Genomic DNA, 25,797 nt, shown 5'->3' on the forward strand with positions numbered 1-25,797 from the left:
ACTGTAGGCAATGAACTGAGCTAAGATAAGGAAGGGTTACGCAGTTCACAAGCCCTGTCAGGCGAGGACAGGAGCCTTGTCTGGCAATATAAGAACAAACATGTCGATGATACAGGGTTTGCAACTACGATGTCTTTGTAATGTCAAGGAAATAGTATTATTAACACAAAATACATTATTTTTACTGTATTAGTAATGGCCAAAGTTTTGGAAATAATAATAAAACTGTTACCATAGGGTTCTTGCTTGTTTTGCATTATCTAGTATGATTAAAAGCCAATCATAAGGGCTCACAAAACTCTGAACTCTAGTTACTCCTATAAGAACCCTTAAGCTGTCAGTTTCAACTCATGATGTTTTTCTTTCCTGGTGAAAGCAACGTCTTGCCAGAAGACAGAGAGCCCTGACGAAAAAGTCAGACATACCCTGCACTTAAAACAGAACGGTAATTATGGTGACCACTTTCCATAGGAAGACCCTCACACTATTTACTTTTTCTCCAACTACATGGGAGATTCTTGGAGCAAGGCAAACCCCCTGCTTCGTATCACCACAATGGAGAGACATGATGATCAGTGAACATAATTGTCATGTTCATGACAAGCAAAACATTGCCTATAGGAGAAATAAGTCTAGACTACAGCCATGCCTTATTAAAAAAAAAAAAGCATAATCACACTGTAACAGAGCCAAGTTCGCTGAAAGAAGTCTGTCTTTTAGCACCTCACCTACTTATCAAAACCTGTTTTACAAGAGACACCTGCCCAGGCAGCAGCATAAAGAACAAAAGACAAAGAAAAAGAGACACTTTCATTTTACAAATGAAACGTAAAAAGCCTTAACACTACAGATGATGAATGAAAATTCTGTCATTAAGATTCATTTAAAGAATTTAGCAGAGACCTGTTCTCGTCAATAGCCATGAACAGCCATCAACAAATGTCTTTATCAGTTATTTAAACCAACCTCTCATGGACACATTGTCATGTTGGACAAGAGAACGTGTATGTTGTCCCTCACCAGCATGTACCATCCATTGACTGAAAGAAGGCTGTTGTCACTCTACAATGAAACATCAATGAGGCTCTTGAATCACTAAACAGCTTGGATAATGCACGACTGCTAAAAATACACAATGTGATTAACACATAACTCAGGCTGCGTGGAAAGTGACAGTGATCAGGCCACTATAGGGAAATAATTAATCTTATTCAAGGATGAAGAATACATTGTCCTTCCAGATTTTTTTTGTTTCTCTGATGAACATGTTAAGACTATTTGAGCAGCATTTTAATGGAACGATACACATTACAGGTTATATTTTTTAATCCCTGCCAAGATATGACACTGCAAAAGAAGATGAACGTTGAAGAGACAGGTTTTTTTGGTTTTTTTTAAAGCTCACTCGGTTCAAAAGGTGAGCTCCACCTTATATTGGCTTACTAAGAGTGTGTTTAGGCTGTATCCGATAAGCTAATTGTCCGTCTGAGATAATGGCCATGGTGGCTGCCCTTTAGGGTAACGAGACACACTGGAAATTCAAGAATATAGGGCAACAAGAGGGAAACCCAACCAACAGCGTAGGACAAAGGGTAGCCAGGTTGGCACATATCTATGTCTGAATTTTAATTGGCCAACACTGGTGCCAACACAAGCTCTCCTGGCTGTTAAAATCTGGGTGACACGTTGAAATAGCAGGAAATTCAAGTCAAGTGACAGTTGCAGGACTTTTTCCTGTAACTGTCACAGACGATTTTCACCTCAGACTTTTTCCTGAAACTGTCACAGACGATTTTCACCTCAGTTCAGTGGACCAGACAGGTCTAATGGGACCGAGCAGTGGATTTCTGTATGTAATAACAGGTTTCCAACGTAATATTTAAACTAATTTGAAGTCAAGCTACTGATTAAAACAAACTGGACTACCCATTGCCACTGTCTAAGAGTAGGCTAAGGTTGAAGGCTTGGTCAAGTCTCCAGTGGAAGAGGTTGCAGCCAACACAGTGGAGGATAGCTACGTCTAAAATTACCATTTTGCTGGGGGCTGACATGCTAAGAATACTATGATAATTCACATGGTAGGTTTCTGTGGCTTGTTGTCAAGGCCTTCCATTTTTTTTAGCTGCTTGTTCAAAGGCAACACTGCCATCTGGCGTTGTGTGTTTTGACCAACCTGGCGTGAATTATTCGGTAAACAGCGGAAAAATAAGAAACAATCATATGAAAATTATTCAAAGGCACGAAGTAAGCAGTACCTTCGTGTAATTTGAGGTTCTGTTTGTCAAGAGAGACGATGATGGTCGCTGACGACACAAACTCACAGAAAAGGCAACGTTATCGGGCATTGATTCATTATGACTGGAGATTCATCGGCCAGACGAGTGCAGTCGATCCAGAAAAAAGGATTGACAGTCTGCAGGGCGACGGAAGTTGCCTGCATCCTGCATCAGTAAAGTTATGGGTAAGTCGCTGCTAAAAACAAGCTAAATTTGGACATGTTTTACCCTTTAAACTGCGTACTTCTCTGTGAATTGACACTCTGAGATTTGGTCGAGCGGTAAGGTTGTTTGTTACAGTTGAGCATAATACTAATGAGTATGATGGTTGAGTCCATCCTGGTGAGCTGTGTGTTGGCTAGCATGCCTGGCTAACGGCGACGGCAGGTGTTATTTTTATTGCCATTATAGCAAACGAGTGATTGACAGCAAGTCACCATTGACAGCACCAGTGTGTTGTACCAAGAGCCTGTCCTGAAAGTCCGTGTTTATACGTTTATCTCTTGTTATTGCCGCCATAGCCTCAGCTCTGTGTTGTTACACAACAATGAATTCAGTGTTTTTTGGTGTTTATGCAATCAGCTCGTGTCTTTCAGGCCTGTTTGATGCCGAGACTCAGTAGAGACGAGGGTTTGGGAATACTGGCCCCCATGTTAACACAGAGCTGCCCCCGCTGCCATGTCCTCCATCTCTGTGTCAACATCCACTTGTTGTGGTGGTGGTGGTGATGCTGCCATGGCTACGCAGGCGTCCGAGCAGGCTCTGCTGGCCTCAGACCGCTACGCCAGACTCATCCTGGCCCAGATGAACAAGATGCGGCTCCGCACCGACTTCTGTGACGTGGGGCTGAATGTAGGCGGCCGGGTATTCAGGGTCCACCGGCTGGTGCTCGCTGCCAGCAGCCCGTACTTCGCTGCTCTGTTCTCCGGGGGGATGCGGGAGGCGGATAAAGAGGAGGTGCAGATCCTCGGAGTGGAGACTGAAGTCTTTGAGGTTTTGCTGGACTTCATATACACAGGTCTGCATAGATCCTGACATTTCCACCATCATGTTCAATCAAATCTGCATAATTGTGTACGGTTTTCTGAATGGATATGTGCCCCCTGTCTTATCAGGCGGGATCAGTGTGACAGTGGAGAACGTCCAGGAGCTGATGGTGGCAGCAGACATGCTGCAGCTGAACGAGGTGGTGTCTATCTGTGGAGAGTTTCTCAAGGGCCACATGGACCCGATCAACTGTGTGGGCATCTTTCAGTTCCTGGAGCAGATTGCCTGCATGGATATGCTGGAGTTCACCGAGAACTACATTCATGTTCACTTTCTGGAGGTAGGAAACAGTCAAAGGCACTGTATGTCATTTGATATCTCAGCTGTTCTGTGTTTACCTGGTAAGTTGAAAAAGCTGGATGTGCATGAAATCTGTTCTCAAAACAAGCCCATCAGCTTTATGCCTACAGATAGTCTCCGTCTCCCTTTAGGTGTGTGTCACAGATGAGTTTAAGGGCCTGTCGAAGGATCAGCTGGTGAGGCTGCTAAGAAGTGAAGAGCTGAGAATTGAGGATGAGTACCAGGTATTCACTGCAGCAATGGACTGGGTTCTCCAAGATGTGGCAAAGAGGAAAAAACATATAGTGGAGGTTTTGGAACCAGTTCGCTTCCCTCTGCTTTCCCCACAGAGACTGTTCAAGTACATAGAGGGTAAGGAAAACACCCAATTTTGCCCTTTATATTTTACATATTTGATGGTTTATATTCTCAATATTGCTGTGAAGATGATGAGATGACACATTGTAAACAACATCTTATATTTTTCAATAAAGGTATCACCGACTTCAGCCTGCGGGTGGCACTGCAGACTCTGCTGAAGGAATACACTGAAGTCTCAAAGTCACCCAAAGAAAATAAGATGTACAGTCAGCTCCAACCAGCTAAGATGAGACCCAGAAGAAAAGCCCGGAAATACCTCTATGCCATAGGTTCGGTTTCAAATCACTCTCTCTAGCATAGAAAAGTAACTTGATGAATTCCAAAGAAGAAAAATCAAAGATGCCATTAAAGCTCACACTTTTACTTGTTTCCTCCTGGCAGGAGGCTACACTCGGCTGCAGGGCGGCCGCTGGAGTGACAGCCGGGCGTTGAGCTGTGTGGAGCGCTTCGACACCTTTAACCAGTACTGGACCACTGTGTCGTCTCTGCACCAGGCACGCAGTGGGTTGGGGGTCGCAGTGCTGGAGGGCATGATCTACGTGGTTGGAGGTGAAACAGCTGAGCCCATCTTGTGTTCATGATCGAGCCCAAGTATAAAAGAACCTCAACAATATTCAGTTGTGTTTTTTGTTTTTTCACTAGGTGAGAAAGACTCAATGATTTTTGACTGCACGGAGAGGTACGACCCAGTGACCAAGCAGTGGGCTGCTGTGGCATCTCTGAATTATCCCCGCTGTGGAGTTGGCGTCTGCCCCTGCCACGGAGCTCTGTACGCACTTGGTAAATATCCCCATGTTTAACCAAAATACATACAGCACAAACTCGTACATTAGTTGAAGGGGCACTTCACAGATTTCTTATTTGAATATCAGTTTGCTGATCATGGTTTGTACAACACAGCCTAAAAACAGTTGTCTAAAATGTCTACTAAAAATGTATAACAGAAACCTTGCATTGAAAACCGCACACATGAAAGATGTGGGCATATGCCAGTTTTTGAGGGTAAATAGTCATTTGCATTGTGGCAAATGTAGGATCCAGTGTTTTTGGACTTTTGTCCCCACTAGAATCAGCATTTTGGGAAATGTCAGTCAAAATAACCACCACCTGATAATTGCATTGTGTTTCTTAAGGTGGTTGGATTGGCTCTGAGATTGGGAAGACCATGGAGCGATACGACCCAGAGGAGAACAAGTGGGAGGTCATCGGCAGCATGGCCGTTCCTCGTTATTACTTTGGCTGCTGTGAGCTACAAGGTGTGTTCTGGGTTCCCACTGATCCTTGAAATCCTTGAAAATGTTTGAATTAAATATACACATACACATAAATAAACATGGGTCATTGAAAGTGCTTGAATTTATATATATTGATATTATTTTCATATATTTTGACTTACCGTTAGTAAAGAGGCTATCTTTTCTTTGTCTGCATGTGTGTCACCAGCAGTTTTCTTCTGTCACTGTAACACAGCAGCACACATTGAAGCCTCTCTCTCTTTTTAATTGTGGCTTCTGTAAAGCCTGCTAGTTCTCATTATAAACATTCTCATTGTTGTAACAGTAAATAACCTTGTCCTGCATCTCAACCTTGGTCCTTGATTTCGAAGAAATTGGACCTGCAAAGTCATTGAAAAGTCCTTGAATTTGATGTTTTTAAGAAGATGTGGGAACCCTGTGCGGTCCTCCCTTTTTCTTGAAAAGTAAATGTGTATACTCCAGTGTAACTTCTACATATAGTTAAGTCCTTTTTCCATACACAATTACACACACTACTGAACTCCCCTTCTCTCCTGGGTTTATTACAGTTTATTTCTTGACATCAAGACTTGAACACTCAGTGAAGGTGCTCTGAAGTAAATGCTGTCATCTCCTCTCAGGGTTTATTTATGTGATTGGAGGAATCAGTGACGAAGGAATGGAGCTGCGCTCCGCCGAGGTATATGACCCCATCTCCCATCGATGGAGCGCCCTGCCCGTCATGGTCACACGTCGGGCCTATGTAGGAGTCGCCTGCCTCAGTAACTGCATTTACGCGGTGGGCGGCTGGAATGAGGCGTTGGGTGCGCTGGAGACAGTTGAGAAGTACTGTCCAGAAGAGGTAGAGTGGGGGGAGGTGTTGCTGTCAGTGATGATTTAATTTTCAGTCAGTTTTCAGTAATACCTGTGTCCTAACATTCTCCTTACCTCTGTCTACAGGAGAAATGGGTCGAGGTGGCCCCAATGTCCACAGCTCGTGCAGGCGTGTCAGTGTCAGCAGTTAATGGGCTGCTGTATGCTGTTGGGGGCAGAGCTGCCAGCAGAGACTTCTCTGCCCCGGTGACCGTTGACTCTGTGGAAATCTATGACCCGCACCTGGACACCTGGACCGAAGTTGGCAACATGATCACCAGCCGCTGTGACGGCGGGCTGGCTGTGCTCTGACAGTCGAAATATTAAGCTTGTGAGCATCCATATCAGCACCTGAATCATCCCAAAACTGCATAAACTGAAGAAAAGCTGCACCTTAAGAAGTTTCTGTCTCAAGTAGGCTTTCACATTATCATATATGTTATTTATACATGGATTAGACATGTTTCTTTTTATTTTACTTGTCCAGAACATTTGACATTTATTAAACATAAGATTACGCCTATTTAAAACTGGAAAAACTGCCAAAACCGCTTCCGATCACACTGTTATATGACTCACTTACGTCTTTATTTTCAACTCACTTCATTTCACAAGACTATCAGCATGCCAACGGACTCGTTTTTCTCTTTTGTGTATTTGAAAGACACATCGATCCTTGTGATAAGGATATTTTTCACAGTGGAGAGGTTCTACCTCGGATGGACCAGAGAGTTTTTCAACTTGAATGAACTTGGATAAGATTTGAAAACACTGTTTTTATAGTTTATTGTTCTTAAGAGAAATGTTTGAGGTGAGTGCGTTGCTACTTGGAAGATTTATCAAACCACTTGAGCCTATTCAGTAATGGGACCAATGTTCCATAGTAAGTGATTTCTGTAAATAATTAGTTACTTGAACAGTACACCACTGTTGTCACATCGGTGCAGTTATCGCGCAGTAATTTTCACTGGATCCTTTTTGTATATATGATACTATAAATAATAGTGCCTCTTGGTCACTATTTACACTGAAATCCAAGCAAGTGAAGAGTACCCTATCATTTCACTCATTAGTGGCACCTGAAATTACTGCAATTTCCATTTCATCTTTCTGATGTTGAGATAAACAACATAACTACAAGACAATGCACAATTTAAGGGATGTATTTACCTTCTTTATGGTAAGTTTTTTCTCTCTAGATGTTGGAGCTCATTATATTTGCAAACTGAGTGGAGCCGTTGCACAGTGACAATATTCCCTATCATGTACTGTAAATTGATTGTTAATTAATTGTCACACAATAGTAATAAAACGTTTTCTTGGTTGCTTCTTCTCAATAAATTTGATAAGAGTCGTGTGTGCTGGGTTTGAAATGAACCTGTATCCCCCTTGGTCTTTGTTTAAGATTAACAAGACAGTTCACAATGTCTCCAGGATGTACTAAGTGATGGTATGAATGTGTGATGGGTCTGTTATGACAGATTAGACTGATGTTTTCAGTCTTTGCCCAAAAACTCTGTAAAGTTGCTTTGTTGTTTAGAAATTACAGTATAAGGTACTCTCCACTGTAAACATCACACTGAGTTTGTACATGGCAAACATCGTCAGTTGACTGTACACACTTTGTAAGAGAGGATTTCCTGCACTTTGCAAACAAGCAAACTACAGTGACAACACTTGCTCTGATTACATTTGACATCTCACTGGATTAGTGGCTCCTCCCTATATGAAAAAGTGTACTTCTTAGTACAGTTTGTCTCTTGTACTCGACTGTCTAGCATCCTTATTAGGTTCTGCAATCATCTGTGTGGATGAGGTCTGCTACTGTAGAGTAGCAAGGTTGTTCGCTATTGATGCAGCATATGTTCAAGGCAAGACCTCCGCCACTAAAACTAGGATTTATGGATTTACACTCAACATTAACATTTCATGTCAGTCTCCATCTTTACATCTTTTAAATATTTAAGTCTCTGTATCATATGCTTTAGCTTCACAGATGTTTGGGAACAGTTCCTATAGTAACAGAGCTGTACTGCATAATTAATCTTTAACAACCTAGGAAGGTAGCAGAAAAACTCAAGCATAACATTGCATCATTTAGCTGTGGTTTTGACTATCAGTCTGGAGATACACAACAATGAAAAGGAGAGGTATGCAAATAATAATGCAAAATTGCAAATTTGCACAAGTAACATCAATATGCTCAAACATTAAATTCAGGGACACCTTTCACAGCACAAAATGTGATTGTGCAAATGTTTTCTGATAAATGGTTAATAATTTCAAAGTCTGCCTACATTTGGATATTTTACTCTAAACCCTCACAAGTTAGACATTTCCATGCCCGTTTTGAAACTTGCAAACTGTTATTCAAACTAATGAAGCTTAGCATTAGTTCATGCAGGACATGGAAGTCATACGCCCCAGCTGTAATCAGCTGACAGCCTGCCAATCGAGTCATCGTTACCAGTCAGTCTCACACCAATCAAAGCTATTCTCACCACAAGGCGGTCCATCTAAATATGGCTCCCTCCTCACTCATAACTGCTCCTACTCAAAAGCTGCCACACACTGCTGCTGCTGGAAAGCTTGCCACCACCACCCCGGCCTCCACTTTTTTTTTTCTTTTTTTTTTTTAAGTAGAGTCCTATCAGGGCTCAAGGTTAAAAAACAGTATTATAACAGTATAAGTATTGTCTTCCTCATGGCTCACTCTTTTGTACACTGGGGGTTTTCTTCATTGCGCTCCTTGTTTTGGTTTAGCATTCTGCTTGGTCATTTCAGGGTGCATCTTAAGAGCGGAGCTGTCAGCGCCAAGCATAACTGTATTCTATTTGTTGCAATAAATGGTTAAACCTAGGACGAGAGGGTCCCTGACTGAATTAGATAAGTAACAATATAGCTGCTGTGAGTTGGTGTACAGCAGGAACAAACCAGACTGTCTGCAGATCTGCACTTGATGTAACATTTTTATTGAGTCAGTGTGGCTGACAGTACAAATAGTCCTTCTAAATCAATTTTGAATCTCTTTGATCTTCTTCTCAGAGCAGAACTTTTTAATTGCGAGGGTAGCCACCAGTGAGAAGGTGGCGACCAGAGTGAGGACAGTCCGCATGGCTTTAAACCAGGAGGGGTAGCCAGGCAGCATGGTCATGTCATAGTGCAGTGAGAGACCCAGTCCCATAATAACTACCAGGGCACCCTCTGCGATATTGTCCCTGCAGAGCAGTGCCAGCCAGGCCAAAAGTGACGGCACCACACTGTTGCCCAAGTTCATCCAGTCAGGCTGAGCAGGACTACCCTCAGGGATGGCAAACCCCCAGCGGGCACCACCGAGGAAGGAGACTATAGAGGCTCCGTAAACCATTTGAGCATATGCCACTTCAGGGTAGAAGGTCTGTGTGGCAGCCATCAGGAGAGGGGCAGATATGAAGGGGATGAGCCCAGAGAAACCAAGGTACAGAGCTGGTTTTGGAGAGTGGGCAAGGGCCCTCAAACTGAAACCCCCTTTGCTGTCAGCTCTCTCTGAGGGGCCTCGGGAATCCTCATGGCAGAGACGCGATGCAGGCCAGCTCACGGGCCTGATGCTCAACAACCTGTTGTTGCATGTTAGTCTGGGCGGCATTAACACTGAGGAGGCTTGAGTGTGAAGCAGCAGCTGAGCTTTTGTTGGTGGTGGTGCTCTAGTTATCTGCTGAAGGCATCTCCATACTGGAACCTGAGAACATAATAATCACAAAAGTGCATAAACATCATTTTATATCCATATAATGCTGGCACAATGCTTCTGTATTTATTTGTAAGCAAGTAGTGAACTTTCAAATTGTTTTTTGGTCTTACCCCAGAAATTATGCTTCTTCCAGATGCAAATGTAATCATTTTAAATCTGAAAAATATACGTAATTAATAAGTATTATAACACTCCCCACAACATATTCACTCTGATATAACCAAGCAAGGCTAACGTGCTACTAGCATACAACCTCTTGGTTAACCTGACGCAATATAGAGGATCTTCCTGTAACAACCTATAAACTACAGATGTTGTGGTTAACTAAACCTTACCCTTTACTTGTCTGTCATTTAATAGGTTGTAACGCCACTGCAGGCACGGTTACATACAATGAATGGCTACAAAGTTAACGTTAACTAGCTAAACTTAAGGTCGTTTGTTGCTACAATTCTATCGTTGCTCGATTAAATGCCTGTCTCCTGATCTTCCCAAGCTGAATGAGACTGGCTCTGATATCGACTGGTTTGGCTGTCCGTGACGGGGGAGGTATTAAGTTATATTCAATATGGCAAAAGCCCAACATACGTGCTTCCAACACTGTGTTCTGTGAATATTTTGACAATTGTCGTGAAGGAATTTCAAGTGGGGACTTTTCGTTTCAATTGAAAAGAAATGTATGTACCGAAGCATCGCCGCTAAGCCGACCCGACTTTAAAAACACAGTGTAACCTCGTCAAGTTGCATAATCACGAGGGGTCTTGAACGTAACATCGTTTAGGCTGTTCGAATCCCTCAGTGCCAGCGCCAGTGGTAAGCGCTCCGTAAACCCAAACAAACACCAATAGCGCATTATTAAAGAAGTTTATAGTTACGGAAAATTGTTATCTCGCTTTTGTTTTGCAGATTAAATATATCTGACTAATTCTCCATCGGAGGCTCTCTTGCTCAGGAGAAGGTAACAGCTACACGGCACCGTCATGAAACACTGCAAGTTAGCTCGCTAGCACTTAGCAAGCTGATGAATGTGTGCTGCCGCTGCTAAGGTAGCCATTTTGAAACTGTGTTGTTCCAACGAAGCCAGGTCTGTTTACCTCTTTTGTATGTTCGTGACAGCTGCTTAAATAGACAGTTTTGACCACCCTGAGCATATTAAATGCGTTTTTGCTTTGCTATGCCCTGTAACCGTCCTAATTTATTCAAACCACCTCGCAGTGTTAGCGGGGTAGTTAACAGCCTGGGTAACGCGAGCTTCTAGCTAACGATTGCTACGCTAACGTTAACCTTAGTTAACTAATAAACAGAGTTAGCTAGCAGCAGAGTTAGGACACATCTGATAACGTTATTAGTTTGGGATTAACGTTGACTTGTAGGCTAACAACATAGCCGCTATGCGTCTTAATTCATTTCGATGCACTTTAATCCATTACATTACTCAGCTTGTTAGCATGGTGAAACGTGCATCCAGCGTTACTGTGTTGAATTGGTTTGCTGCAGTGTTTGTGGACATGTGCGTTTCACACACTGCATAACGATAAAGTGTTTTACTTTGCAAAATTAGCATTTTTGTATTTTCCTCGCCGTTATTCATCTGTGTTGTTTCACATTGAGGTAAATATACGTGCTGCACATTGAAGCCCGTGTCCGTGGCAAACTCATTGATGTTGAGTTGTTACATAATAGTTCAGTAGGGATACGATAACGAGCCCATGGTAGCTCTGAGTTTGTTCATACAGGGTTTGAAGATGAATGAAATGGCTCGCTTGAAAGGGTGAAGGAATCCCTGTTGTGACTGTACACCTCAGTTCCGTCCAGCATTGCACTCACCGCCAGGCCCGTTTAGATTCGCAGCAGTCTGGGGAGAAAGTTATTTTTACACTGGTATAAATATTTCATTTACCAAAGACGACACAATTTCATAAAAGAGCCAGCTTTCAGCATGAAATGGTTCTTGGATCACTGAGTCATGGTTTTTCTCTGGTACCTCTCAAAATGTATCTTAAGTGTCAAACGCAGTTTCTTTTAAGGTTGTCTCTTGAATTGTAAGCTATGTTGGCGTTAGGTGAAGGAGGAGCATCTTTCATAATATCTTACATATTTGCACCATCTATGCAAATATCTAAGATACTTTTATGGGGGAAATGTTGCTTTAAGTTTAATTTCTCTGTTTTCTCAGTAGCCACTTTACTAGGTACACATAGAAAACAATGAGTCTGATACAGCACTTACAGAGAGGTTTTGATCCAACTTAATGGCCATTTTGGAAGCTGTACTTTGTGATGCAGTTACATTTTATTGTATTACACTGAGATGTATGTCCCAAAACTTTGAGCGATGTTTCGTCCACTCCATCAATATTACATTTGGTTGACAAAATATTGTTAACAGTTCAACAGCACCATAAACGCACAGCACCAGCACCTCTTTTAAAACAGTTTCTATTATAAGCAAGCAAACTTTAGTTTTTAGGATTTATTGCTGTACTGTCTCATTATCAGTTGTAGCTAAGGTATGCCTACCTAATAAACCGACGGCTGAGTTTGGCATGTGTGCTTTGAACCTGGAGCTTTGAGATTTTTTTTCCCCCACAATTAGGGCTAACATTGTTTGTGTTTACTGCAGGTCCAGTCCGTTCCTGTGCAGATACCAGTGAAGCCTCAGCAAGAAAACAGAAAAAACCTGCACTGAAACCTTATTATTGAGAAAAACTGATTCAAGAGGAATTGAAAAGAACCACATGACAAATTTTGGGACGCATGCTATTTTTCAACCTCCGCTTTTTCACCCCGAGAGCAATAAGTTGATTGAGCTTTCTTGAGGATTTCTTTTTGGACATGTTTAAGTTTTGTTGAAGGACACAAAGACCTTTTTGAAGCGCAGAAGATTTTTGTTTAGCTTTTGAGCTTGCATATCTATGAAATCAGAGTTATACCCTATATCTACTCTAATCAGAAAACCCCAAATAATTAAATGGGCATCTTCCAGATGTGATATTAAAACATTTAAAGATAAAAACGCCATTATAATGCATCATCCAGCAGCATCTCTATTTCACTAACCCAAACTGAAAATGACTGCAATGTAACATAGGGCTTTACTTCCTTCATTGTCATGTGACTTTGAACCTTTCAGCATTGTTTTCTTCAAGGTCAGACAGTCTTTTTCATCAGTTTAATGAGGTGAGCAGTGGTTTTCGGTGACCTCCATTGCCAGTGAAAGACTGTCCATGAACTTATTTTCTTTTTCTGCATGCGTTTCAGTAGATCTTAAAATGATTCGGTAAAAGTGAGTCGACGTGAAAACATACTGGCACGCAGTGTGGCAGGACAACACCTGTCTCTTTCACCCATCTGGTGTCAAAGTGGGACTGCTACACAAGCTGCTGTCCATATTCCACGATAGAGGACTTCCATAGACTGCTTCCTTGTGTTGATAATAAGACAACCTGGCTCTTCCTCATCATTGGGACAAATCACCTGTCAAATCACTTCAGTTTGCCAATCAGCATAAAGTCCAATCGGATTTTGAGTCTTACTCCTGACAGTCATCTTTTGCAAATGGTTCAAATAAATTGGTGAAAGATTCAGCCTGCCGGGGGAAAACAATACAGTAGCACTCAGAATTCATCAGAGACGTGACCGGCGCACGAACTGCTTGGGAATCTGGTTCAAGAAGGAAGAATCGGTCCGCTACTGCTTTCAAATCTACTTCCTGTTTGGCCAGTTCGCTGGATCATCATTCCAGATCATTCCTGCGACCTTTTGACCCATCTCCCAGTGTTTCACCCTGGACGAAGGGATCTGCCTCTGGGGAAAGGGGCTGTGCTGTCCTGGCGGAGGTGGAGAGGGGGTCGTCGGTGTGCTGCTGCTCCCCTTCTGTCAGTGCACGCACTCTGTGATCAGTGCCATCAGGCCTGAGGAACGAGCCCAGCCGGACTGAGAGAGGAGGCAGAGGACTTCAGAGCCAAAGACTCTGGGGTAATGATAAAGTTACACCCGACTGACTTGGCTAGGGCAAACATGCATGCCATAACCATTAAATTAATTGCTGTAGTAGCTTGGTCCTTTATAAGTAATTTGTCAACATTGTGTGGGTAGCAGGTGTTAATTTTCCACCATGAACACATGATAGTTTTAAAGCCAAATTAGAAAGTTGAGCAAAATCAAGCATGATGAGCTATATAAATGTATCACATACACACATTGCAAAGTAAATCTTGTATCCTGCTACACAAAATGTTTTCCATCCAGACTGTCAACCAGTTATCAGCTTCACAGGCACAGCTGCAGCAAGTCGAGCTTTGTTGTTTTCTGCTAAGAATAGGACTCTTTTTTGGCTCGTCTTGAGGGAGACCTTTATGCAGTGAATTTCAGAATAACTGATGGTAGACAACAACACTTGGAAGAAATGACATGAAATCAAAGCTAGATAGGCATAAGAGGGATTTGGATAGTGTGTCAGAGATTTGTGTTTCTTGAAACATCACAAAAAAATCTGAATTTAAAAACATGTCACTCTTCTTTTGGTAGATCCTGGCCATGAGGTTTGATGCCTCGATCCACTGACCGGAAACACTGGACCTAAATGGCGCAGCATGACTTTGTCCCTGCCTGGCTTAACTTCTCCACGCCCCAGCCTGCCAAGGTGCGTGCCTGAGTGTGTGTGCATGTGCAGTGCACTGTATGTATTTGAGTGTGTTTCATATGATTGCAGGATAAAACAGAGATTGAGATAGACAGAGCTTGAAATTATAACTGTCAGAGTCACTGCTCTAATACCTTTTAGTGAATGTGCGTCAGGTACACCTGAGTGTATGTGTGTTGGTGTGTGTGCAGTCAGCGACGAGTCACCCACGGGGACTGACAGCACAGTCAGTACATGGTTCAGCAGAGGCTCACCTAGACATTGTGTACCTTCATGAAAAAGACAGATGATAGAAAAGGAGGATTTCATGGAGCATTCAAGCTAACTAAAGCTGCAATGTTTTATTTTCCATATGGCAATTATCCCTGTTTTTGTTAGAGATTGGACAAAATTGCAGGTTCTTGCTGATAAACAAAAGAGATATATGATTTTGCTTTGTTCATTCTTTCTAAGCTTCATTCTGTTTTTTGATGTCAGGATATTTATTTATTTATTTTATTGTCGATTTAGATTTTTATTTTTATTTTGTGAGATATTGAGTTTAAAGTGATTTTGCCGTTGTAAACATTACCTTTGCTACTCTAGAAACAATGTCGTTATAGTTGAAACATTCAGTTCTATTACTGTTCTGATGTCATTCTTTTTTAAGATGATGTATTTTAAAAAGTGATTATTTAGTAATGAAAAAAAAATGATAAGAGTCTTGACAAAGAACCAAACAAATAGAGTATCAATAAGAGTAGTAGTATCAATAAAATCCTATCATACCCATCTCTAGTGACTAGAAATTTTTATTCTCCTAACATGACAATGTTTAAATGTGGCCTTGCCAAAAGCTGCTTTACAGTGGAGTGAAGGGAAGCTATAGCTGAGTGAAATGGACAACAGATAGTCAACCTGCTCTGTTGTCATATCCATAGTATCTTTCTAACATATTCTTAACATTTCATTAGTCAGACTGACTTTTTATGTTTTTTGTTGGATGATGATTTTATTTTTTACCCTCACTAATATTAAGTGACTAGCATACCTAGTGACTCTTACATCAATGTTGATGAAGGTTCTCAGTCATCCAGGTCATGGTAAATGTAGGTGCTGTATCGTAGGCAACTGGACTTCTTTCAGTTTCTTGAAGACATTTCACCTCTAAAAGCTAGCCAACTCCTCTCCAGTTAGTTAGAACTGAAGAAGCCTCTTGGATGAGAGGTGAAACGTCTTCGAGAAACTGAAACAAGTCCAGTTGCCTACGATACAGCACCTAGATCTAACATCAATGTTTTTTTTTTTCAAGCTCTTTGTTATATTTTGTAGCAATTTACCTGTATTAACCACTTTTCTGTTGGCTGTATGTGAGCAGATTGTGACATGGAAAATGAGACCTTCCCCCGTCTCTCTCAGTTGCTTATGCAAGCCTGTGAACGATCTGTTTAAATTGTTTAATGCTGCTGGATTGTGGATTGCTTTTTGAAGGACTCGGGTCAGTCCAAAGGGTGTGACTTTATGCACGTTCCACAGTGCCTCTCTCCGCTCTGCTAACATAGAGCAGCAGCAGCTTATGTTAGTTTAGAAATGGAGTCGGCTAACAAAACTGACTGGCTTCCAGCACAACACAGAAGTTCCACCGAGCCGCTTTAACACTGAACCAGTGTTGGCTGTTATGACGAATTTAAGAGAAAATGGCAGTCGCGGTTACATCTTGCATTATATAACACATGATTGGATATCACAATATAGGAAACTAACGGGCAGTTTCCTTTATTGATTCCATTGTTTTCCTGTATCAGGAAGCATTATCATAGTTATTGCATGGACACTAATCAATGAAACAAAGGGGGGGGTTGTGTTTAATTAGCGCAGAAGAAATGTTTGAGCCCCTTTTAGAGGAAGTATTGAAGAATGTGACGACTCAACCTAGCTTGTGTGCTCTCTGTTCAGCAGATGTTGAGCAACATCCAGGCTGGCTGGACATCCAGGCTGGCTGGACAACATTTGCTGGCATAGCTGAATAGTTGTCATGTTTTTGGTGGTTTCTCACAAGGACATTTCAGCAAAGATGGGTCTTAAGATATAAGGAAATGTTTTAAAAAGTTTTTAGCTTATGTAGCTAGCAAGCAGTGCATGGCCTGGCTGTCTTCAGTAGCATTTGTCTGAATTTGTTTTTAATCTGTAGTGACAAGCACTTAAAATATCATGAGCACTGATTAAACTGGACTGTGCTGACCTGTTGGCCTGTGTTTAAGTTGTCCCAGACTGTCTGTCACAGCTCAGTAATGTCACCAACTTTATTCTCACAAACAAAAGCTTGAATTGACTCCATCAGCAGAGACAGCAATTCAGAGAGGCAACATTATTTTAATTACTGGGCAGAATTTGGGCTGTGGCTACAGTTGAGAAGTCTGGAACAAGGCTGTTTCTGCTGCATTTTAGTTTGAATATCATACGAGAATGCAAAATGTCATTCAAATATTGGCTCTTAAAGTAACACTTGGGATTGGCAATTGAAGAAGGATGGATGTTAGGTGAATGATGGGATTGATTTTTGTCCTTCGTTTTAAAAAAGTGTTGGATCTGTCGGACTGTCCATCTGAGGTTGTAATTGTGTTTCTCCTGTCAAGTTTCAGTGTAATCTCTGAGTCAGGAAGTTGCCCAGCTAAGTGTCCTGTCCGTGAAATCAAGAGTCAAGATGGAGAAATAAGTGCACAGTCACTGTCCTGCTGACACATGACTTCACCTCAATGTCATTTGTCTTTAGGGATTAGCCTGCAGACGCTCTCAGGGTTTGAGCTCCCAAGTCCTTCTCCTAGGTTTTTTCTGCATTGAATCGCTGTACACCGTCAAATTTCTTGAGATGGCGCTTGCAGGGATAGGCTGAAGAACACAGTCAAATTTGATCTTTGAACCTCTGCTGATGACAAGGATATGATTCAGATGGAATTAAGCATTTGCAGTCAGCAGTGTTAAATACACAGCTGTGCCAATGCAGTGACTTCAGGATTCACCACTAAGAATTATGTACACTGTGTTTTTCTCTACTTACTGGCTTCCATAGCAGCACATTTCTTATGATAAAGTATTCCAAGATTGTTTTGAGGTCCTATGATGTCGGTTTTTGTTTGCTTTATTCCCCTAAGAATAGATCCCTACATTGACACGTTTTGAACAGAGTTATTTTAGCTATCTGAGGGAGTAAGAAAGGAACTCTGAGTATGGAGAGGATTCATGCTAATCTAAGTGTCTTCACAAGGACAAGGATAGAGTAGAGAGAAAAGAATGTCCTGAAAAATAGTCTGTGGTTAATTTCTGTTTTGTAGTTTTCTGTTCTTATGTGTTGTCAGTTAACCCTGGAAGAGAGTCATGAGATTCATTGTCCACCATTTAAGTGTAGAGTCCCACTTTGACTAACCTTGTCCTCTTTCTGTCTTCCTCCAGTCCCCTGCTGCCAACCTTGAGAAACAAGGTGAGCCCCACCTCCACAGAGACGGCAGAACTGCTGTGAGCCGCCGCCGCCACAACTCCTCTGATGGCTTTTTCAACAACGGCTCCCTGCGCGCCCCATCAGGTAACAGCGCAGAGCAGTTATCGCATCCTTATTTATTACAGAGCCTAACTGAATATGTACAAAAAGAAAGGAGCCATGATGACTTTAGTAACTGAACACGAAGTGCTGATGTAGCACAGCACAGTGTAGTGCAACAAAATAATCACTAAAATTACTAGCAATAATGTGATGTCACCTAAGGGTGCTCCGATATTTGGGGCCGATCACATCGCTGATGAAAATGACGTTTCTTTACTTTGTCATATAAAGTTTCTAGTTTCTCAAAGTCAACTGTATTCAGCAAAAGTACTCTACTTCAGTAAATTTATTAAGTATAAACTTGTTGTGATGTCACACTAAACCGCAGTTCACTGTTTAACACTTCATGTTGCTGCGAACAGAAACACTCGGTACTGCAGTGAGCTGTTAGCTCAGTCAGCTTTTAGCCGTTAGCTCAGTCAGCTCTCATTCTGTAAGGCTCGAAACAAACGGCGTCGCTTCTTCCTCCCATGTGGGACAACAGAATATATACTTATCACAAACAGATAATCCCAAATCATAAATTGAACAGACAACTTCTGACTCCAGCAGAGCACGTCTTCTCCTGCTGTTACCGTAGTTATCTCTCTCCACAGCGCTGTGTCAGCGCTAGTTATAATCACTGGCTGGCCACTCAACGCGAGACCTAACGTTATGAGAATTGTTACACAGTACAGGTCCATCTATCCCCTCAGTCACAAACGGCTTGCTGGCAGGACCTTGCCAATATGTTGCGCTGTGTAAACCAAGAGGGCACCGAAAAGCCGTATTGATATTGGCAGGAGGAGAGTTAGTTAGCCAGTGAGCAGCAGAGTCCTGTGGTGTGTGTGGCTGTGACATTCTAGTAGCGCATAGAGAAACTGTCTCCTGTGCTTATTGATCGGCTCTTTTGATCAGGTTCTATAGAGACCACCGATGGAACTTTTTACAATATATATCAGCCGATAACGATCAGTGCCCGATCAGTCTGAGCACCCTTAATGTCACCCAATTATGTGGACGAATAAGAATGAAAATAGTTCAAGTTGTACTGCTTTATAAGTGCAGCAAAACCAACAGAGGGATAACAGAGATGTCAGTGAAATGCAGTTTGTATGTATCAACACAGTCCTGAGAAGAGGTCTGATCAGACATGAGTGGAAACACCTGCGTGATTTGGACTTTGGATGTGTAGCAGCTTAAAATCCAACTCATGATTAAAATCTGCTGCCAAATATATCACTTAATTAACTTGCTAGACTTGAAGGTGGGATGTTGTCTGTCACAGGCCCCATATACACTTCAGTCTCTTATTTGGATAAAATCCAGATGGCATTCAAGATAATTTCATTTACATTCTGTCACATACATTCAGTGGCCACTTTGTTTGACTGCTACTGACGTAGTTACTCTATGGGATGAGTAAAGGTTACATATGTGTTTGGGAGAGACGGATGCATTTACAGCATTTCTACCTGTGGCTAGAATGCATCTGAAGCCACTTCCAGAGGTGGCCAGCTTTCTATCAAAGCTGGTCCTTATTATTAGCTGACACACTGACAAAAGTGGTTGCGTGGAGACTGAACAGGTGGAATGTGGAGACTAATTAAATGGTCCTTTATCTTTTTCTAAGCCTTCCGGATGGTAAAAACACTGTGTGTGTTTCAGACATTAAATCAGTTATGCAAAGTCTTTGTGAAATGATTCTGCTGGGCTTTCATTGTGTTAAGTTAAAGATGATGGAAAGAGGCAAACCTCTCCTGAAGGAGTATATAATTCAGGTCCCTGTAGTGGATGAGGAAATAATTGAGGCCACCTGCTCTGCAGACAGTGATGGAGGCAGCTGTGTTGTAGTAGGGTTTTAAGTGGCAGACAGGTGGCGTTGGAGTCCTGTAAGGCTTTCTTTACATCTCATTCAAACCATCTGTCCTCTCATTTAGAATATGTACATTATTTGGGTCACCAATGTTCAGATCAATGTCTATACACTTCACTTAAACAGTGCTGTCCCACTGATGAATGAATGCTCGTCTTGTGTTGCCAGTTTCAATTCATTATTGCTTATTTCCATTTTTATTAAATTGATGCTGAAGATCCACCAACTTGCTGTGTTTTCATACAGTCTCAGTGCTGATTCGTCCCAGTTTCTGCAGTGTTGTTCTTCTGGATGAATCTTCAATCTGTGGTCCCGGGGATGTCTTACCATTGTCCCTCACTTTGCCTCACAATTAAGCAGAAATGCAGCTTAATGTGTCTCTGCATGCTTTTGGTGTGCCGTGCCATCCAGAAATGTTGCACAAAATCTTCAACTTCTTCTTCGGAAATGTCTCTGCCTGTAGTCTTGACACTAACTGGCAAGCTGTCAGGGATGTGGCTGGTTTGCCAGCATTCAACATTAACCTTGTTATGATTGCTGTAGTCTTTAAGCTTCTTCTGTGTTCTGTCGTACTGTAGTAGCTTAATGCTCACCTTGACAAAGTTACAGCAGTATGTCTGTATAATGTAGCAGACAGAGTAAAACAATTTTAGACATCTTACCCTTCATCTGAAGGAATTCATCAATTCTTGAATTTGTTGTGCCAAAAGCATTCATTTGCTATGAGGCATCATGGCTCCCTAATGCCAGCGAGAAATAGTTGACTTTAAACTTTGATATCTTCTGCTGCTTTTATTTAGCTAGTTGCAATAGGTTTTCTCCTGGTAGTTTTAGTAACTCTGCCTTTTAGTTAACCACACTTAATGCAATGAATGTACAGAATAAGTCCTACTGTGAGTGGATTTAGAGTATAAATTAAAAAGAAACAATTTACCTGTACCTGTGTCATATTCTCTCTATGGTGAATATGAGTTGTTACCATCAGGACGGAGGTACAGGGTAACATCTTTGCGGACTTCCTGTGCCCAGAGATCCTTTATACCTTCCAGTATAAACAAATCCTTGTGGTATGAGGCGTGTGTCACTTGCATTGTGGTCTATTTATGTTCTTTATTGTTGGTGATGATGTGATGCACTTTGTTTTTTAAATGTCTGTCAGACTATAATTATTGTAATGTTGTGGTTGTTTTTGTTTTACAATTGCCACAAACATAAAAAGGATTTCCAAAAGGATAATAAAATATTCTGATGTTTTTCTCTGTTGGTTTGGTCTGACACCTTCTTTGTGTTTTCCACATTGGAAATATTATGCCAGTTGCCCAACCAGCAAGCGGGGAAGACCATGTTAAACTGCTACCACTTTTGCGTGCCAGTGTAACAAAAACATCCACTCAGTAAATCATCTGCAAACAGAACTATTGATTCTCTTGGATTTCATTACCAGACAGACCTAGATAGTGGACAGTGTTCACCACTAAGATTCAAGGTGTTTACATGTTATTTTAAAAGGTTATATGGGAATCCTCACTTATCTATCTGTGTAAGCCACATTTCATTTTCAGCACTTCAACACTAAAGTGAAATGACATCATTCACACACTGTATGTTTGTTCTCTCCTCAGGTGACGGATGGCAGCAGCCCTCTCTGCTTCTGAGGCATGACTCGGTGGACTCGGGGGTGGCCAAAGGAGGGCATGGTGGGCTGGCGGGGGGCTCGTGTTGGAAGGAAACACCCAGCTGGCATGGAGCTCCGCGGGGTGCCCAGGACGGCCACCACCACCAGGGACGCCACCCCAAACGGGTAGGAGGCGACAGGGACAGGCAGGTGGGGCACCGGCAGCGCAATGGCAACTTTCATCCCCGCAAGGGCGCCTCGTACCAGGACAAGTTCCCCAACGAGGAACGCAAAGACGGCAAGGACGACAAGCTGAAGTTCGTGGAAGAGGACTTTGTGAGTAGATCACCGTCGCTGTTTTTTTCTTTCTAAACATGCCATTAACTATTAAATATTTCTTATAAGACAAAACTGCACTATTAGGAACATACTGATTATTGTTCACACTGCACCTGATTTTAGATTATGAAAACTATTTTCAGAAACTTTTCATTTTTTGCCCACATTTACCCTCTGGTAAAAATGTAAAACTCATTAGGATTATGCATCACAAGAGCTTCCCTTAAACTGACTGATTCAGCTTAAACCTTTTGGCAACAATATGCTCAGGTTCTTGGATGTTAATGTATCTTGAAAATACAAATTTGAACACTAAGATATTTAATGCAGACATTTAATGTTTGTTTTTTAGCCTTCCCTCAACCCTGAAACAACTGGAAAGCCTGGGACTACGATGCGAGCAGTGGCTCCCCATGCTGGAGTGTGGGGTAAGATCTAAATTCTTCAATAAACAAGAGATGGTTAAAGGTTTTAAGATCAGTTCCTCATCCTGACCTTTCTGACATTTCATCGCTAACTGATTATGTTCCAGAAAACCCCCCTAGTGGCAAACAGATGGTGTCCAAAATGCTGGTCATCAAGAAGGTTTCCAAGGAGGACCCCAGCACAGCCTTCTCCGCGGGGTTTGCCACTGCTGGCGCCTTGCCCACCAACGGCAGCAAAGCTCCCATCGCAGGCTCCAGCGTCTACAAGAACCTGGTCCCAAAGCCTGCTGTGGCCCCCACCAAAGTAAGACTTCCTGTGACGTGTCACATTATTTCAACAGCTGGCTTTTTTCCAAGAATCACATTTGCATTAAACAGTAGCTGTGTCTGTGTTTGTGACGGAGACTCATTATATGTCCTCTCGTCTAGAGCACCCAGTGGAAATCCGGTGGCAGAGAGATCACTAAGTCTGGCCTTCACATGCCAGGCCGAGATTCAGTCTTCACCAGCCCCGTCTCTGCAGCCAAACCCAGCACCCCAGTCAGTGCACCACAGCACAACACCCAGAAAGAGGTGAGGACAAAATTAATAATGATAAACTTTTTTATGTAGCAGTGTTACAAAGGGCTGAAACAAAACCAGTAAATAAAAACTTCTGTCAAACATTTCAGAAGCTTGCACAAAGAAAAAGATTTGAAGAAGAGTTTTAAAAGAAGCTAGATGTGTGTCTATGCATCTGAGTTCAGTAGGCAGAGTTCTGTAGTGTGGGGGCTCCAGTAGCAAAAGCTTGATCATCCTTTGTCACAAACTAACCTGGGAGCAAACAGCAGGGCTCCATCTGCAGATTTCACTGGTTGAGAGGGTACATACCAGGTCAATAAATCAGATGTATTTAGGACCAGACCCTTAAAAGTGAGAAAAACAAAAACTTGTCCATGATTACAGCAGATGTTATGGGAATTTTCTTACCCCAACAGGAACAGTATTTTTAAATGATGCAGTTTGCTCAGACATCACAGTAAAATGTGTAACGACACAGCAAGCAAACTGTTAAAATTGCGATGCAGTCGTCTGTGTTGAACTTAGTTCTTTTGGCTGCATGCGTAACACATGTAGCCGCCTTTCCTCGTGTAAGTAAATCACAGGTTTTATTTAAACATAGTAATTATGTGTCAGTGTGGTCGGTGGCTGAGATGCTTACTCACATGTGCGCATCACGCAGTAACTGAACGGCTTGTCTGCCATGTGTTAAGTGTTACTGTTTTATTCCCTCAATCTTCAGGCAGTTAAGATGGCTGATCATTTTTGTGATATTTTGATAATGTCACCAGCCGAAAGGATTTCAGAGCTAATGGATGGCCTCTCATTTTGAGAAAAAAGTTTGCTAACTCACTTTTCTTCTATTCATGGCTCCTCCTGGCCCTTCACTCTCTGCCTTTCCATGTCATACACACAGCACCCATCGAGCACGACTCCTCCCATAGACATCGCCCCATCGAGGCTGAAGCTGATGCGCCGCGGTCCGGACCGTAAGAGCGAGTTCCTGCGAGCTCTGAAGGACGAGGGCACCGGAGAGTTGACGACAAGCAGCAGCCCTGGAACATCTGGAGAGGTAGGCGGCGGTCTGGTTTCTTAAATTGTCACACAGGACAACACAGCAGTTACAGAAAATGCTCCATTTAGGATGTTGCATGACCAAGTACTGTCAAATTAGTACTTGTCCTGTCCATAGTCCCAAGAGAACCATACTGTTTTTTTACATTTGGTGCAGGAAAAAAATAATAAAACATTTTTTAAAGCAGAAAACTTTTCAACTTTCCCTCTTCCAAGTGTTTCACTGTGATATTACTGCTGGTGCCATTAGCAACATGGCTACTTCTAGCAGCCTAGCTACTGTGCAAAGCAAAAAAGCAAGAGTCTTTGACATAACACGGGCGCTCTCCATCGAGTGAATGCCTGTCTGTTCACTCTTGGATAATTGAAAGTAAAAATGTTGTCAATTGCCAGTTTAACGTGTTCTTATGTGAATGCTCTCAGGGTGAAAGCAGCACCCCAGAGCCGAAAGCCTACAGCGAGGAAGTCTGCCACGAGAATGGTCTGTCCTACTCTCTCAGTGACTCAGACACCGAACACCTGTCCAGCTCCCTGGAGGCAGAGCACCGGTAGGACGCTGCAAACAGCCTTATACACACATGCCAACACTTTCACACACACACAGTCAACTAAGCAGAAAATTATCATGTTTTTCTAGGTTGCTGAAGGCCATGGGCTGGCAGGAGTATCCAGAGAACGATGACAACTTCCTGCCTCTGACAGAGGATGAGCTGAGAGAGTTCCAGACTAAAACTGAACAGGTGAGAAACATCAGGAAGAAAATCATAACAGAAGAAAACGGCTTATCATTCACACACTAACTGACTGTGTCCTTTGGCCAGCTGAAGAGGAACGGCATGCAGAGGAACGGGGCTCTCCCAAGGGCGCGGGGTGTGACCCTCCACTTCACCCCCTGGAGGAGTGTGGCGGAGGCGAACGTCGAGGAGGGTTCCGAGTCCGAAACCAGTAGCAGCAGCCAGACCTCTGATGACGACGACTGCATCAAATCCTAACGTGGCTTTACGGAACAAAATAAAAAACAACAACAACAACACAACAGCCAACACAACATCCCAGCAAGCAACCCCCCTCTTCCTCTTTCATCTTTGTTTTTAGAGCACCATTTTGAATTTCCTTTTGTTTTGATTTTTTTTTTGTTGTCATTCTTGCACAAGGGAAAAACCAATCATATCCCAGTGAAGGGGGAGATTCCTGCTCCGCCAGACGTCGTTTTCCCTGCGTTTCCTCCTTCACTGCAGTCCCTGCCCTCTTTGAACCCCCACCCCCCTTCTCCTACTTCCTTTTTCTTCCTCGCTTTGTGGAACTGAAGTGTTCATCAAGAAAAGAAGGGCAATGAATGCACACTTGATTCTGCTTTAAACAGACTAACTCATTTCATTGATGATGCTGATGACACATTATTAATGATATTAATAAAAATTGGTTCCTGACAAGCTGATATGTTTCAATATGAATCTGGCTACTGTGGTGTTTGAGTCCACATGCATTTTACTTCTGTAGATCACATTGATCCCACGCTGCCTTGGAGGCAAATTCTTGATCCTCATCAGCCTGACTGGCAAGATAATGAGTTTGTAAAGTTACAGCAGCTATGTCCTCCTCTGCCAAGAACAACAGATGCAGCATACAACATGCAAAATGTTTTTTTAATTGGTGCTGAATATAACTGGTGGTGTGTGTTTGAATTGCTCTGAGGACAGGATTGTAGCTCTGAAAAGGGTAATTTGTCCATTTAGTTTACGAATAAAAGCAGATAAATGGTACATTTGCTTTGTAGTGTAGCAACAAAAAGCCAAACTTTTTTAGAGATTAACAACGAAACCACATCTTTTTTATGAAGATACTCACAAAAATCGAATGAATTGGGTTTTGTAAAACAAAAACCTCCAATTTAATTTTTGAAAGAG

General features: G+C 42.2%; 3 protein-coding genes across 4 annotated transcripts; 2 read left to right on the top strand and 1 right to left on the bottom strand.

Moving 5' to 3' along the window:
• Positions 1-2,407: 2,407 nt before the first annotated feature.
• Positions 2,408-7,464, top strand: ipp (intracisternal A particle-promoted polypeptide). The gene is made up of 10 exons (XM_073491187.1): positions 2,408-2,461; positions 2,873-3,294; positions 3,392-3,603; positions 3,755-3,974; positions 4,097-4,252; positions 4,365-4,532; positions 4,626-4,763; positions 5,117-5,239; positions 5,860-6,080; positions 6,179-7,464. The coding sequence occupies exons 2-10, from the start codon at positions 2,955-2,957 to the stop codon at positions 6,401-6,403; spliced, it is 1,803 nt and encodes a 600-aa protein (XP_073347288.1). The 5' UTR covers positions 2,408-2,461; positions 2,873-2,954; the 3' UTR covers positions 6,404-7,464.
• A 1,578-nt stretch (positions 7,465-9,042) lies between these two features.
• Positions 9,043-10,288, bottom strand: LOC141016975 (transmembrane protein 69-like). The gene is made up of 3 exons (XM_073491588.1): positions 10,157-10,288; positions 9,932-9,977; positions 9,043-9,809 (listed from the first exon to the last, which is right to left on the bottom strand). The coding sequence occupies exons 2-3, from the start codon at positions 9,968-9,970 to the stop codon at positions 9,105-9,107; spliced, it is 744 nt and encodes a 247-aa protein (XP_073347689.1). The 5' UTR covers positions 9,971-9,977; positions 10,157-10,288; the 3' UTR covers positions 9,043-9,104.
• A 317-nt stretch (positions 10,289-10,605) lies between these two features.
• On the top strand, positions 10,606-25,344 carry gpbp1l1 (GC-rich promoter binding protein 1-like 1). 2 transcript variants are annotated; one of them, XM_073491078.1, is made up of 13 exons: positions 10,606-10,634; positions 10,728-10,779; positions 12,444-13,798; positions 14,351-14,465; positions 17,895-18,024; positions 21,520-21,848; positions 22,204-22,279; positions 22,384-22,580; positions 22,706-22,849; positions 23,733-23,888; positions 24,314-24,438; positions 24,528-24,630; positions 24,712-25,344. In XM_073491078.1, the coding sequence occupies exons 4-13, from the start codon at positions 14,406-14,408 to the stop codon at positions 24,880-24,882; spliced, it is 1,491 nt and encodes a 496-aa protein (XP_073347179.1). In that variant the 5' UTR covers positions 10,606-10,634; positions 10,728-10,779; positions 12,444-13,798; positions 14,351-14,405; the 3' UTR covers positions 24,883-25,344. The 2 variants fall into 2 exon arrangements, with proteins under 2 accessions (XP_073347179.1, XP_073347180.1); XM_073491079.1 differs by lacking the exons at positions 10,606-10,634; positions 10,728-10,779 and adding an exon at positions 10,849-10,905.
• The last annotated feature ends 453 nt before the right edge of the window (positions 25,345-25,797 follow it).

This window comes from Pagrus major, chromosome 21 (assembly GCF_040436345.1).
Source record: "Pagrus major chromosome 21, Pma_NU_1.0".
Lineage (NCBI taxonomy): Eukaryota > Metazoa > Chordata > Actinopteri > Spariformes > Sparidae > Pagrus > Pagrus major.

What these genes read in the sequence shown, in the direction of transcription:
- ipp (XM_073491187.1), top strand. Translation starts at nt 2,955, where the DNA reads ATGTCCTCCATCTCTGTGTCAACATCCACTTGTTGTGGTGGTGGTGGT. An exon ending in TTCATGTTCACTTTCTGGAG is followed by an intron (nt 3,604 to 3,754) that starts GTAGGAAACAGT and finishes GTCTCCCTTTAG; the next exon opens with GTGTGTGTCACAGATGAGTT. An exon ending in CGGAGCTCTGTACGCACTTG is followed by an intron (nt 4,764 to 5,116) that starts GTAAATATCCCC and finishes GTGTTTCTTAAG; the next exon opens with GTGGTTGGATTGGCTCTGAG.
- LOC141016975 (XM_073491588.1), bottom strand. Translation starts at nt 9,970, where the DNA reads ATGATTACATTTGCATCTGGAAGAAGCATAATTTCTGGG. An exon ending in GAAGAAGCATAATTTCTGGG is followed by an intron (nt 9,810 to 9,931) that starts GTAAGACCAAAA and finishes TTATGTTCTCAG; the next exon opens with GTTCCAGTATGGAGATGCCT.
- gpbp1l1 (XM_073491078.1), top strand. Translation starts at nt 14,406, where the DNA reads ATGGCGCAGCATGACTTTGTCCCTGCCTGGCTTAACTTCTCCACGCCC. An exon ending in AGCACAACACCCAGAAAGAG is followed by an intron (nt 22,850 to 23,732) that starts GTGAGGACAAAA and finishes TCATACACACAG; the next exon opens with CACCCATCGAGCACGACTCC. An exon ending in TCCCTGGAGGCAGAGCACCG is followed by an intron (nt 24,439 to 24,527) that starts GTAGGACGCTGC and finishes ATGTTTTTCTAG; the next exon opens with GTTGCTGAAGGCCATGGGCT.